The 15792-nt window shown below is 38.2% G+C and overlaps 1 protein-coding gene across 1 annotated transcript; it reads right to left on the bottom strand.

Moving 5' to 3' along the window:
• Positions 1 to 893: 893 nt before the first annotated feature.
• Positions 894 to 15512, bottom strand: LOC306888379 (trehalase-like). The gene is made up of 16 exons (XM_079446620.1): positions 15297 to 15512; positions 12638 to 12734; positions 12394 to 12541; positions 12038 to 12125; positions 11855 to 11955; positions 9836 to 9928; positions 9486 to 9602; positions 9252 to 9374; positions 7567 to 7616; positions 6429 to 6629; positions 5115 to 5332; positions 4572 to 4683; positions 3435 to 3547; positions 2635 to 2688; positions 1485 to 2206; positions 894 to 1279 (listed from the first exon to the last, which is right to left on the bottom strand). The coding sequence occupies exons 1-15, from the start codon at positions 15306 to 15308 to the stop codon at positions 2069 to 2071; spliced, it is 1665 nt and encodes a 554-aa protein (XP_079302746.1). The 5' UTR covers positions 15309 to 15512; the 3' UTR covers positions 894 to 1279; positions 1485 to 2068.
• Between the last annotated feature and the right edge of the window lie 280 nt (positions 15513 to 15792).

The raw sequence follows: 15792 nt of genomic DNA, 5'->3' as shown, positions 1-15792 counted from the left end.
GGCCATCTTTGATAAAAGGATCCATTTGGCAATCAAATACACACCAATATGATCAGACATGGTTTGAGCTCACCACATTAAAGCGTTATGGTGCCTCACAGGCAGCTCCATTCTTATTCACCCCACATATCAGGGATTCGTTACTCTAATAATGCTCCCATAAAGAAAAACTGTCCCCCTCCTCAGCTCCCTTACAAATGGATCCGCCTCCTCTCAGCGCTCTGATTAGGTTTTCCTTGTGCTGAAGATGCTCATAATGTGTGACTTATCACAATGAGCTGACTGAGGAGTGAGCCACCACAGACAACTGGTGCGTGGAAACGTAACACCAGCCGTCAGGCTTCAGGATCCTCATTTAATAACATGGATATGGATACACGTCTTAATGGACCACTCATTGGCCTACTGACCTCTGTAGCGGCATAAAATTCATTTTCAACTGGTTATAATTAGCATAGGTTTGTAGTTAAAGGAATTTATGTGCCACCAAATGGAATTGTGAATATGATACGATTTCAGAAGAAAAACTTGGTGCTTGTTAGTGCAAATATGGCTGCCATGATGTTACTCTGTGGTAGGGTGTTGCTATGCTAATGCTAAGGTGTTCAATGTCTGTTGCTATGTGATTGAAGTTGGTTGGGATGGACTTGGATCTATCCAGCAATGTAAGTCTGTGGGATATTTTTCACCCATTTAATTGTTCTCTAGGTTAAATGTTTAAAAGTGCAGTCATTTTTATCATTGTTCAACCAATTTTTACAAATGACTAACAGGATAAGAATTATATAGTATAATATAATTTAACATACTTGCAAGACAGCATTTTGTTTTCACTTCACGTTCACTTGTACAATTGTAATTCTGTCATACAAGTAAACAAACTAATATAAGTTCTGTCATGAAAACGGTTTAATATTTTATCCAATATGTTAAAATATGAAGGAAATGTTATGCCTCTCCCGATTTAAAATACACAATACCAAAATAACGCAGCCCGCCGACCTAGCAAGCAGCTCTGGAGATGGTGTTTCATGGCTTATCGAACTATCTGTGCGATTTAAATTCAGTGAGAATAAATAGGTAATGCGATAAATGAAAACACTTAATCCACCGTTGTGTTCCCACTGGTATGACGATGAGCAATCCCTGCAGAATCACAATCACTTCATCTTCGCACTTTCCTCTGTTATTCTCGGAAATGCTTTTCTTAATAAAAAAAAAAAAAAACTGACAGGTCGGCCATTCTTCAGATCTGGTCTGTGACCTTCACACACACTACCTAGAAGAAAAAGGTAACTATAAAACCCAACGACTAAAAATCAAAGCAAATGTCAACCAACACACACTTTCTCTAAAAATACACTTGTTCTCTCACACACACACACACACACAGTCAAACAGAAACACTTTACAGCATGCACATACACAGCATGTGCAAAGTTCCGATCAGCAATAAGCCTTCTTATTGGATTAGAGCAAATTACCATTTGTAATGTCAGCTCAGTTTGGGTCATGATGATAATCTTCTGATCCTGCACTGAAGAGACATTCATTTCTACCGAAGACAATGAACCTGAAAAAATATAACAATGTCTACATTTTTCCATTGGATTATATCATATATAATATTATAATTATACCAGCCTTGCAGACTGGGTTATTATTTTACCGTAGTTACTTCTGGGTATATATCTCATTAAAATATGCAGTCTTCAGGTGAGTGTAAAGCAAATTATTAAAAAATATAGTATTGGTAAAAATGTACAATAAGGTCCCATTAGTTAATGTTAGTTAATGCATTAACTAAAATGAACAAAGACAGATTAATTTGTTACAGTGTTTATTCACTTTTGTTAACTGTTAATTGTTGATGTCAGCTCAGGTCCATTAAATGATACTTAATAGATGAGTTTAACATTGTATTACTAAATGATGAAATAAAAAAAATAAAAAAAGCAAGCAAGTCAGATTATTTGACATAGACATTGATTGAATCATTTCAGCTTCAGCTGTTGGAGATGTGGGATTTTCTAATGTTTTCACTGCTTCAGCCTCCAGACATCACGGATCAGAACAGAGATTTTAGGATGGGATAGAGGAGTCCAATCAGAACGCTGGCACTCAGGACACTCCCTCCAGAGTTCAGCCTATCACCATACTGGTTAAGCAGCTGCAGAGCAGCCCCATTGGTCCATCCAAATCCCAACTATGACAAAGGAACAAGATGGAGGGTTTGGGTTATCATTCACGGTCGCATAAACCCCGCAGGATGAGCCATTCGCCATAGTTTCATTCCGTTTGGGTTCGGCAATAGCAGTACTAAAGCTTGCAATACTAATGTCAATGTCTGATATAAAGACTTTTCATGATACATCTTTTAAAATTTATTCTATGAACTTGGAAATTGGTGATCTGAGCTTCTATTAATTTGCCGTTCCTTCTCTAGACACTCTATTGGTCCTCAGGGTCCAGGAGAAAATGAGATTCTACATTTCAAGAATGGTTCTGCTGGGCCGAAGAGCTCTAATTTACCCCTAATTCCTCCAGAGATTAAAATGTCTCCGAAGCGCTGTGCCTAGCTCCGAAAGCAGATTTATGAATTTGAATATGTAAATATGAACAGACCATTAATACCTGAACTTCATACTCGCCACCTCCTCCGGGCTTTCCATCACCGTTGACATTGTACTGTAACAAGGACAAGGGGCGAAGGGAATTGCAGAGAAAAAGAGAGACAGACAGTGAGGAAGTTAAGTGAATACCCAAGTCATAATAAAATATTTATAAGTAATATTTAATTTTTAAATGTATTTTTATAAGCAGCATTTACACTAAAAATGTCATTAATTTTCTCCATAGCGAAATCGATTTTTTAACTTTTAAACATTTAAGGACAGACCTGCGACAGACGAGCATCGAGGTTGTTAATCGATGGCATACGCTAATTCAACCAATCAGAATCACAGCCAGCACATCAAGCCAAAAAGCTTGCAGGGAACAGCCTCTCTGGTAAAGCACCACAAATAAGGTAATCAAGTTGGTCTTCCTACGCTCTCATATACATTATATCTACAGAGACAATATATTTCGAGTTTAATGCAAAAAAATAAAAATAAATGCATAATGTGTGTATTTGCATATGGAGTCTTCATAAATACATGTTTGCAATAAACTTAAAATATACAAACATTTCAAAAGTGGGCGGCCACTAATACAGTCTATGGTTTAATTTTTCTTGGTGACTGTGTTGTTTCATGATCAAGAATTGACTGATTTCATGGTGATTTTAAACTAATGCAGAAACTAATAAAGGTCCAGCTGTAGGATGGGGCTATATCCAAAATCGGGTACTATTCCCTACATTACTCCACTGATATATTGATATATTGTGTGCGATTTTAAGCACAGACTAGAGTGAATTCAGGGGACTTCACCTTCTCAAACATGGCCTCATATTTGATGTACGCCCGCCAGTTGGTCTGAATCCACCGTTGGGCCAAACTGAAGGCGAGCTCTTTAGCGTGGGCTGAATCGAGCCCGGAGAGACCTGCAAAGATGTGATGGATGGGGTGAGAAGTGGGTGGGTGATTTAAATGGCAAATTCACCAACTACTGAGCATCATTAATCACATCTTAATAGTCACTTCCCAAACTCACAGACAAGATGTGACAGCAGGTAAATTGAATTTTGAAGGGAATAATGTGATTTAGTTCACACATTGAACAGACTGACGATTCCTCAGGCGCACTGCTTCAAGTTATAACTGAAGCGGCTGATCTGCAAAATGTATGTTTGATGCTCATGTATTATAGCCAGCCTGTGCCTTCGGTAAGCAGTAAACTGCTGTCAGAAACTGGAAAAGAACCAAACTGTTATTGTCTATAGAATCACAATGTTTCATTTTTTCAGGCATATTCTCTCCTGATCATTTGGTTCCCAGTGAAACAAAAGGGGGAAAAAAAATTTTTTAAATGAAGTGAGCCAAATTCTGCAAATGGCAATAAAGTTGCACGACATGCCCTCATTCTCAAAAACCATGAACAAAACTACATGTAAAGAAAAAAAATTTTAAATATTAAGAAAACTGTACATTGTAATAACATACTGTGTTTATTCACCACTATGTGTCTAAAGTAAAACGTGATTACTGGCCTAGAGAGCGATTTGCCTACCGGTTAACATTAACCAAAACCCTGCACATTCTCAGTCCCGGAAGGGTGACCAGATGACCGTGCATTCTTACAAGTAGCCTGGATGTTGCAAAGTGTTCGGCCCTACAGACGTAGCTCTTTATTTAATACTTTCTGCTCTAGTAATAGGTCAAAGATCTACACAACCCACCCACTCTCATCACATAAGTCTACACATCACACTGCTGCTGGCTTTTCCATGAGAGTAAAAGTGTGAATCACGTATATATATATATATATATATATATATACACACACACACACACACACATTGTGACCTTCTGTAAAGCTGCTTTCGATCATTGTGCATTGTGAACAGCACTATACAAATATATATATAATTTCAATGGTGACCGTCGCAAGATTAAATGACCACGTACCCTCTATAATCATGTGTTGAAGCGGAGGCCAGGCATTGGGCATGTCCCACTGCTGCCCACTTTCCCTTAGAGAGGTGGGAACCCCGTTAGGATAGTCCAGACCTCCACTACCCTAAACAGAGAAAGAGAGAGAGAGAATAAATGACCAGAATGAGGAAAGGTTTGTGAAAAGTAGAAATATTGTGCAAAGAGTGCCATCTGCTGTTTAGCACGAAGTTTACTTCGGGGAAATAAAACCTCCCACTGTTTGAGATCTCACTTTTTCCTGTGAAACCTAAAAATACTTTTCTCTTGTATTCAAAACAAATTAATAAGGAGAAAAATTGTAGTGTTAATCAAGAGGGAATATATTTGATACAGAGAAATTATAATTGTAATTAACTGTGGGGATGGAAGGCCTTATTAAAGCAGTTAGGTCAGAGGTGAGACATCTGCACCTTGTCTGCATGAAGGAAGCATTGCATATGTTGTATACCGTCTATGTCGCCTGCCTACGATATGACCCACTATAAAACATTAGGGTTTTTAAAGTGACAGGCTAACCGTCAAGTACTGCACAGCCTGATTGGCCATTTCTGGCTTAGAGTAACATTGTGCCCAGAGAGGCGCCAGGTTAGATGGGTAGAAGGACAGGTGCCGGGTCTCGTTCACCAGGCTGAAATCAAACCAGGCTCCTCTTTCTGCATCCCACAGTAGACTTTCAACCGCTTTAATTCTAGCAGAAAGTGCCTTCTCATATTCCACTGCCTTCTCTTCATTACCTACAGGAAAAGATGTCAGAGTGCTTTTAATATAAGACACAAACCACAGTGTTCATACTCTGCTGCCTTATTATCATACCTAAGGGAACTAAAAGCATTTCTGCCAAATATACACTACTACTGTTTAAATGTTTGGGGATCAGTAAATTTTTTATACTTTTATTTAGCGAGGATACATTACATTTAACAAAAGTGAGACTAAACACTTTTACTCTACATTCTTACACATTTCTATTTCAAATAAAAGCTGTTTTTTGACTGTTTTATTCATCAAAGAATTCTCAAAAAATGGATAAAGACATTTTGAAAACACACACAGTATATACACACACACATCGAGAGAGAGAGAGCGAGGGGGGGGGGGTGGATATTAAATAAATGTCTAATTACATAAATGTCTAATTTCAGCGCCCAGAGAAGACAGATGACCATCAGTCATCCTTTAGGCAGTAGCCTAATGAAGTTATTAAATTAAATGACATCAGCAGATTAGCTGAATACATTAACTAAAAGTGATCATTTCCTGTGTGAAATCTTCTGCCTTAACTTAAATGCCAAGTGTTTTATCTTTCTAAGGTGATATTATTGACAGACATAAATTATTACCAAAACATTTGTTCTATATGATGACTAAGTACAAATGATGATTTACTAAAAATGTGGAGGAAGAAAAAGTCAGTACGACACAAAGATTGCAGGAAAAAAGGAAAATGGAAACGTTGAGAGTGTATTACTTTGTTTAAAAGAGTGCACCTTTTTGGGAATTAAATTGTTTACTTGGAATTCAAACTTAAAAAAAAAAAAAAACAGTTGATGACTGATATAGTGCACCATAACGGAATCAAATGAATAATTTTGGATGATTTTATGACAGTTTATTGATAAGTTTGCTAGTTCTAGTTCCAGATTTAACATTTTGACAGGGTTAAACACATCCTTTATGATACAGTAATAATACAGTAAAGATAGGAGTAAATATAGGACAGGAAATGATAGGGAGAACATGTGAAATAGGCTTCGTTTGAATCGCGAAGTGAACTCGAATTAGCATCTAGTAGTGTGTGTAAATACACAGAAGTGTGTTTTACTCTTTTACCCAGAATCCTGTGGAAGGAGGCCAGCAGACGCTCATTGCGGCACATAATGGCATTGAGGTCAGCAGGCAGGATTGAGCTTGTCCGTGTGTCGCTCAGGGAGCCGTTGTTTCTGCCTGTGCTGTCTATATACCAGCGAGAAGAAAAATCCCAGCCTGACTCTGCACCAGATGTCAATTCTATCCAAAGTTTCTTCTGAGCCACTGTAATACATGACCATATTCATATTCATCAATATACATCAACTCAAGATAGTCACCATTGATAAGCTATTACTAAATATAATGTAGAAACTTTAATTTTCTGTAAAGCTGCTTTGCAACGATTTGCATTGTGAAAAGTGCTATACAAATAAACTTGAATTGAATATTCATGCAAGAAAATACCTTTTAATATGACTCCTTTAATGATCTTGTTGTGGTACATGTAAGCATCAGAATATTAAAGGAACAGTTGAAAATGTATTCACCTTCAAGCCATCCAAGATGTAGATGAGTTTGTTTCTTCATTGGAACAGATTCGGAGAAATCTGGCATTATATCACTTACTTGCAGTGAATGGGTGCCGTCTGATTGAGAGCCCAAACAGCTGATAAAAACATCACTATAAATATCCTGTGAAGCAAAAAGCTGTGTTTGTAAGAAGCAAATTCATAATTAAGGGATTTTAACTTTAAACTGTCACTTGACCAAAATACCAGTCCTTCAAAAAAGATCCATCCCCTGCTGTCCTTGCACATCAAAATCCATGTTTGTTTATTTAATGGATAGAGGACTTTAGCCAAGAGCAACAGTATGAAATAAAAAATTACAACTTTTTCGCTTTACAGTACATGACATTAATTGATGGACTACAGTCATGTGGATTACTTGTAGATTATTGTGACCTTTTTATCAGCTGTTTGGACTCTCATTCTGATGGCACCCATTCACTGCAGAGGATTTTTTGATGAGCAAGTGATACAATGCTAAATTTCGCCAAATCTGGTCTGATGAAGAAACAAACGCATCTACATCTTGAATGATCTGAGGGTGAATACATTTTCAGCAAATTTTCATTTTTGGGCGAACTACTCCTTTAATAGGTAAAAGGAGTCAAAATATTAGCATTTTAGCCTCAATAGAGCACCTAGATTCCTACCTGCTGACAGGCCCTCAGCCAGTTCTACATCATCACTGTACGACTCGGGTCTGCAGAGAGTCACAGATTTAAAGGGGTCATATGATGTTGCTTAAAAGAACATTATTTTGTGTATTTGGTGTAATGCAATGTGTTTACGTGGTTCGAGGTTCAAAAAACACATTATTTTCCACATACTGTACATTATTGTTGCTCCTCTATGCGCCGCCTTTCTGAAATTTTTACAAAGCTCATCGTTCTGAGAAGCGAGGTGTGCTCTGATTGGCCAGCTATCCGGTGCGTTGTGATTGGCCGAATACCTCAAGCGTGTGACGGAAATGTTACGCCCCTTACCGTATTGTGATGCCGTGTCCCGGCCTTTTTACAGTCTATGGTCCCGGCGCGACGAGACTAAAACAATAAAGCCAGCTATAAACGAGGCATTTGTTGCATTCAGTGAGGAATTACTGATTATAATGACTCATACAGTCTTTTTACGCACTGCGCTGTGCTGCGTAAACATAACACCATGTCTGCATTTGTGATTGGAGAAACGCCAAACAAGCACTACTCTACACTGCTCAAAACTCGCGTTTGAATAGTCAGTAGCAAATTCTTTAAATATCAAAACGTTCTTATAGGCTGTGAGTCATAAGCACCAGACTGTCCGTGCGATGTTGGAATTGCCCCACATTATAATGTTCACATCACAGCCATTCATAGTGTTCACATTGTAGGCTACTCTTTCCCGGGATCAGGAAAATTACCGCCGTAAAATGCGCTGCACACACTCGAATATTTGCGTTGTAATGTTCTGGAATAGTGTTGTAAATACAACTTAACCACTGATTTCTAGTTGTGTTCTCATTTGGAAGGCCAAACAATGTACTTTCGTTTTCACAACGAAACACAGAGTCTCCAGGACATGGCTCCGGCAGCAACAATACTACAGCGAGAATAACAGTTACTCCTTCTTTCATTGTGTGTACATTTGGGCGGTGTTATGCAAATCTTCCCAAACCGTGACATAGACAAGTGGGGGCTTGTTTGAATGGGGCGTTTTATTGGGCAGTCGTGGCCTAATAGATAAAGAGTTGGATTTATAACCTGAAGGACGTGGGTTTGAGTCTCAGGTCCGGCAAGAATTGTAGGTGGGGGAGTGAATAACCAACACTCTCTCCACCCTCAATACCACGACTGAGGCGAGACCCTTGAGCAAGGCACCGAACCCCCAACTGCTCCCCAGGCGCCACAGCATTGGCTGCCCACGGCTCCGGGTGTATGTTCACTACTGAGTGTACACTTGGATGGGTTAAATGTAGAACACAAATTCTGAGTATGGGTCACCATACTTGGCCACACACCACTTCCCTATTCCCCCTATTTTTTAGGAGGGTGTGGTCGAGTCTTAACTTTTATAAAGAATATTTCTTTGGGTTTGAGACTTTAGTCTTTGCAACTTCAGGGATCTTATCTATGCACAAACAGCTTGTAACACTCCAAAGAGAAAGGAAAACTTGAAATCGCATCACATGACCCCTTTAAATGCTGGAATGCATCCAGATGTGTTACTTTATTACAGTATTGAGAATCACAGTAACAAGAATGAAGCTTAAGATTTCTTTATGTAAAATAAAATTTCATTTTGCATTTAGTGGTGACCCTGACATGTTCTTAAAATGCATAGTGTTAATGAATTGTCTCACCTCGGCCTGTCCACCGGTACATTATATCGATTCAGAATGTGAGTCAGTCCACTCATCGCCACAGCAAGAGAGCGATTCTGCATCCAAAAGCTGTACTCTGTTTCCAGTGCTGGCACAACCTTCCTAAACACACAGAGCGCACATGCGGTGCAGAGGTGTTGTTCAGAGCGGTTCAGCGCAACACCTCAATATTTCACCAAACCTGCAGGAGGGCAGTTTAGTCGGAAAGGTTACCTGAGGAAGTCTTTGTCTCCGGTGACCTCATAGAAGCTCTCCACCATTAGCGGAAGGAAGGGAGGCTGACTACGCCGCTCATAATAAACCCGACCACCGTTAGGCACAAAGCCGTATCTGAAGTGAAGGAAAACAGTGAGTGTTTTACTTAGGTTCTTTTGTATTATTAATAGAAATAAGCTTGTGCATTTCTTAGTTAAATATTATGAAATGAAGCAATCATACTTAATTCAACATTTTTAGAAAAACATACAGATTATGTAAAGGTGAATAATCAATTTCATTTAATCATTTATGAGTCAAATATCTGTTATTTAGTGTAATGTGAAAATCAAGAGAAATAAGTGCACCTTTCCACCAGGTACACAAAGTTGAGAATCATTCCTCGAGCTGTCTCTGTCATCTCTGACAAAAGGAGACCATTTATTACCCAATATGAGTCCCTGAAGAACAAAAACACCTTCATTATTACGGTTTCTAAAGATAATATGACTGGGTTTTGCAGAACTAATCATTATGATGCTATTGTGTTGTGGGTAGTTGTCAGGGTGCTGTTATGTTTATTAAAGTCACCATGAAATCAGATTTGACAATATTGATCATATTTATCCATGCATGATGTGTGCACCAGCATGAGGGCTGGCTGTGGACATACACTGACACCTAGTGATGTGAATGCAGCATTACGCATAAATTGTCAATTAACAATGCCAATGTAGAAATTCACTGTACGCCACTAACAGCCATGATTAAAATATATTTCATGAATAAAAGTGTCCAATAACAGCATGGTCACCAAGAAAAACTGAACAACAGAGAGTGCATTAGTGTCCGTCCACTTTTTCAGCAAGGCTGGCTCCAGAAGGTTTTTTTTTTTACAATAGAAATTTTAAAACAAGTCTTTGTAAAGTATTATAAACCATGAACCAAGCCAAGAAGCCATAGGATGAATCTCATCTATACAACTATTTATTTGAAGCTAAAAAAGTATAACAAAATCAGACAAAAAAAAAGAAAGAAAGAAATGTAGAAAACAATGCATAATTGTGAAATATAAATCTACTCATCGATTATACCAATAGAAACAATATATTTTAAGTTTATTGTGAAATATGAAACACACACACACACAGTCATGGCCAAAAATATCGGCACCCTTGGTGAATTTGATCCAAGGCTGCTGTAAAAATTTATCTTTTTATCGTCAATTTATCATCTTGAGTGTTTGCTGCTAAAAAGCTAGTTTTTTTTTTGTTTGTTTCATCTGACCATAGAAGCCAGTCCCATTTGAAGTTCCAGTAGTGTCTGATAACTGAATATGCCGGAGTTTGTCTTTGGATGAGCAAGGAGAAATTTTCTTGAAACCCTCCCAAACAACATGTGGTTGATGTAGGTGCTGTTTGACTTTTTTTTTTAAGGTTTTCTGACCTCGAGACAACTATTTTCTGCAATTCTCCACCTGTGGTCCTTAGAGAGTCTTTAGCCACTCAAACTCTCCTCCTCACCGTGTATTAGAACGATATAGACACACGTCCTCTTCCAGGCAGTTCCGAAACATTTTATGTTGTCCACCATTATTGCCCTGATGGTGGAAATGGTAATGTTCACTGCTCTAGCTATTTTCTTAAAGACACTTCACTAATTTGTGAAGCTCAATTATCTTTTGCTGCTCATCAGAAATATAATCTTTGGTTTTTCTCATTGTGATGGATGATTAAGGGAATTTGTGCTTTGTTTTCCCTCCTATTCATATTTCTGTGAAACAGGAAGCCATGGCTGGATAATTTCATGTTCATAATCACCCTAAAGCGCTCAAAATTGTGAATATGAATTGGAACATACTTAAGAGATATTTTACTCATAAGAATTTCTAGGGGTGCCAATAATTGTCTCCAATGTGTATTTGAGAAAAACATTTTTTTCATAATGATATTTCCCCCCCATTTCAAATTCTTATTATCCAATGAAAGGTTAGATTTTTGTGAATTTTTAAAATAAAAGATGAAAAGGGTTAACCATGCAGATAAATTTTCACAGCATTCTTTGATCATATTTACGAAGGGTGCCGATATTTTTGGCCATGACTGTATATGTATATGTGTGTATGTATGTATGCGTGTGTGTGTGTGTATGTATATATATATATATATATATATATATATATATATATATATATATTCTTTTTTTTACCATTAATCCCACTTTTAAACATGACTATTTTAAAAATGATTTGAAATAATGAAAACAGATGGCTTCAGCAAAAGCACATACCATTGACTGACTACCATCGAACTCACAACAGGTCTGTCTTTAAAGGTTTATGGTTATGTTTGTTTGTCTGTATGTATGAGATAAAGGGAGAGACTAACCAGTAATAGAGTTCCCTAAAGCGGCCACCAGGCACAATGACTGGGTGTGGGGTGTAAATCTGTGAGTACAGCTCTGGGTGGTCTCTGACATCATCACGGATCTGCACAGCCATGTGTATAGTAAGAAGATAAATATTAGTTGGAGGTACACAGTCCTATACATTAGTGAAAACCAACATTTACCTTTCGACCAAGGGACTTCCATAAAGTGTGCAGTTCTTCAGCCCAACTGTGATATTTTGAGTCAGACACCCTGGACAAGAATTTTGGTCTATGGAAGAGGGAACAAAGATGCTTGTGGTTTCATTAACATTCAAATTTAAAACAATCGTTCACCCAGAAATAAATTCTGTAATCATTTACACATCCCCAGGTCATACAGTTCCAGAATGGCTTTTCTGGAACACTTGTGTTCCACTGTCAAAGTAAAGTAATTCCAGTTTAGAATCAACATGGTCAGTAAATGACCGAATTTTCATTTTTGGTTGAACCATCCTCATACTATCCTGCCAAGACAATTCCACTCAAAATGTTCTTACTTTGAATGCCAGTCTGGAGGAGTCCACTGCTCAAACTCCTTACCCGGCTCTTCAAAGTATGTTTGCAGGAACCTCTGTAGCTCTGAGAATGGGACAGTCTTGTTTGGGAACCCTGAGCACAGATTGGCAAAAGCCTCCACAACGACCTCTACAGGTAAGCAGGGAAATAGCAGAGAGTACAGGAAGTCACAGGCCTAGAGCTTTTCAGATGGGCATCAGAACAAATCAAACACAATTGACTCACCAGGAGCTGTAGTCAACTTCATATCTACAAAGTACTTGTCATCATCAAACAGTTTTGCCATCTGGACCTGTCTCAGGACTTCTCCAGTGCAGTAGATCTGACTGGTGGCAAAAAACACGTCAGGCATCTGATGCACAGAATAATAGGGCAGTTTGTTTGTCTGCCCACTTCTTGTGTGGCACTCACAGGTTAAGCTCGTAAAACCAAGATCAATAACTTTCTTTCTACTGCTCTTCTTTGATGAAGGTTCAAAGCTCAGCTTCTCTGCACTCAACACTCCACCTGCTTTGTCATTGACTCAAAGTTCAGCCATAATGAGAATACCATCTGGTAGCTGTAGAAGTCTTTCATAATACTGTGAGGACCATCTTCATAGCTCATATTTCATAAAGAAATTCACAAATCATTTCTGATAATCAAATGACAAAAATACAGATGTCAAAATGTATTTCTCAAATAATCTCAAAATTAAATGTAGCCATTTCAATGGATAATTCAGAAAAGCTGCTCAGATTTCAGTAAAGAAGCCTCGGTCAAGAAGGTACATGTAGGAACTAACCTGTCACAAGGTGCCAGGAGTGTGTCCCCAGAAGAGAGGAGACAAATGAACGAAAAGTTAACCAGAATTCGCCAATGCATCTTGGTGAGCTAAATTATTGGTAGTCGGTAGAAATGAGCGGTCAGTGAACTTTCCTGAGTTTTAAAACCGTTTATCATTGATCAGGGGAGGGGTCAGTTTAAAATCATACCACAGCCATTAATCGGTTTCAACAGCATAAGACTAGCCTGTACTTAGCGGTCTCATTGTTATTAGTAACAGCATGAAGGTGTTACACAAGCAGTATTTAGGGAAATACAGACATCTAATGATACAAACTGGTTTGGATACTGAGGTTTAGAGACTAGTAAAATACTGTACTGTTACTAGAAGTGGTCTTACAAGTTTAAAACTTCATTACATTCATATACCAACACAATATGGGATTTGTGTCACGAGAACCCCAGTAAAAAGACACCTTACACACATGGAACTTCAGTGAGCTTTATTTTCAAACAAAAACCATTACAGATGTTAACCATTGTATTTTCACACATCGCAAATCTTTAAAATTGTAGCATCACTGAGAAAAATGCCAATTGAAATTAAATTGAAAAGGAAAAAAAAACAAATCTTAAATTTGGTTGGTCATTTTAATCCGCAGTAGCCAAAACGTAGGAAAAAAAATAAATAAGTCTCAAATTTAAGGGCTATGTTTACAGATCAAATTTTCCTTACCCTGAACTCCCAAATTGTTTATTAGAATTTTTGAAACTAATTATCTCCATTTCCCTCCCTCCCACTAACCCAGACTGATGTATTCATGTACTCCCAACACTGAACAGACGGATAAGGTAAAGTGTTAGTCAAAAGATACATCAGGGCAGCACAAAAAAAAAGAAAAGAAACCTTCCCACCCACCCAAGTACAAACGTAAAAAAAAAAAAAAAAAAAATAAAAAAAAAAAAAACCAAACAAACATTGAAGAATGAGTGGATTTTAAAGATGACAATTTTGTATGCTTTGGAAAACTATTCTTAAACAGGCGAGATGTTCTCCACCCCATTCTTCCAAATAAAAAGAAAACAAAACCTAAAATCAAATCAAAACCCCAACCACCCATGGCAAAGACCACAGCACATCCAATCACATGCTGCTTTACAGCATCTCAGGAACGAACCGTGATTTTCACAGCAAGTGGTTACTGAAAAACACTGGGCTGCTGCCAAGGATCCCAGTAACTCATATACTCCTCTCTTTGGGCAGATGTTTAAAATCCCCCCAAGGAAACCAAAGTGGATCATACCGGTGATGTACACACCATGGAGTATGTACTATAGAGAAGAGAATACAAGCATGGATTCAAGCAATGTCACTGGGAAAATGTTGCATTTTCTAGAATATGGGATAAATACCCTTTGCTCAGAATTTGGTAACTAACCATACAGTTAGAACAAACTTTAATTGTATTTGGGAAAATTAACAGCAACATGCCACAGTAGACAAAGCCAATCAGTTTAAAAAATAAAATAAAAACATCTCACCTGTATTTTACTTTTTAAAAATGGGGACGTTGGTGATGTTAAACTCCAACGTAAAATTAAGTAAATTCTATGCCAATAAATCACAAAAGGCAAAACCGTATCCCTCCCAACCTCCCACCCCATAAAGTTGCAACGCTCAAAACGCGTAACTTATTCAAAAAGCAGCAGAAGGGCTAAAGTGTCTCAAGCAAGCCCCTGTCAATCCCCCCCCAAAAAAATATAAATAAAAAAGGCTATTAGTGTTTGGGGAGGAGGATACATATTCCGCTGCGAAAAAAATTAATCATTTGGTTATCAGCACCCATGAAATACCCAGACCCCATGTTAAATACCCTTGTCCCTACCACAATACTTCCTCAAAACAAAATCTCCCTTTCAGTCTGTACACCTCTGTCCTAACCGAGGAAGTGCTCCCAAATCATGTGTAGCCCATATTATTGCCCAACCCTTGAACTAAAGTTCAAACTTAAGTGCAACCCACACTGCAAAGGTTTAGATTCTTCCAAGTCTGTGCAGCATCTCAAGAACATGGTCTTGTTACAAAAAAAAAAAAAAAAAGAAAAGCCTGCTGACTCACGATGCACTGCATGTCTCTGCTGCTACATTGTCAGTCCATCGTTTAGAAGTCTTGGCATCCAGTTGATGTTTTTTGTCCATTTTTCCAATGCGAACACCCAAGCCTTTCAATCCTCCCACCCCAAAAGGTCTGTTTAAAGTAATATCCTAGTGCCAGTGGCAGAAAAACACAGACCCATGTAACAGCTACACATCTCGCTTATAAATTCAACATTTTTGCACGTTGCCAATTTGAGCTGCACTGCAGCGAGTAGCACTATTACATGATGATAATATTAAATTACCTCTATGTTTAGAGTCACCCAGGCTAGGGGACTCTGCTGAGTGCCTCACAAGTCAGTGTTACAAGCAAAAGGCTGGAAAGGAAATAAGCCTCATGTTTTCACAACCCTTAAATGAGGCCATTTATTTGAGCAACCCATGTCAGGAACTTTTGTCAACACTGGGTAATGGATGGGAGTTAATAATTTAGAGTGAACAAGTGCAAATCTGAACAA

This window comes from Barbus barbus (assembly GCF_936440315.1).
Source record: "Barbus barbus genome assembly, chromosome: 22".
NCBI classification, from domain to species: Eukaryota; Metazoa; Chordata; class Actinopteri; order Cypriniformes; family Cyprinidae; genus Barbus; species Barbus barbus.
Note: the sequence above shows the minus strand (reverse complement) of the source record. Positions and strands in the feature narration are given on the sequence as shown.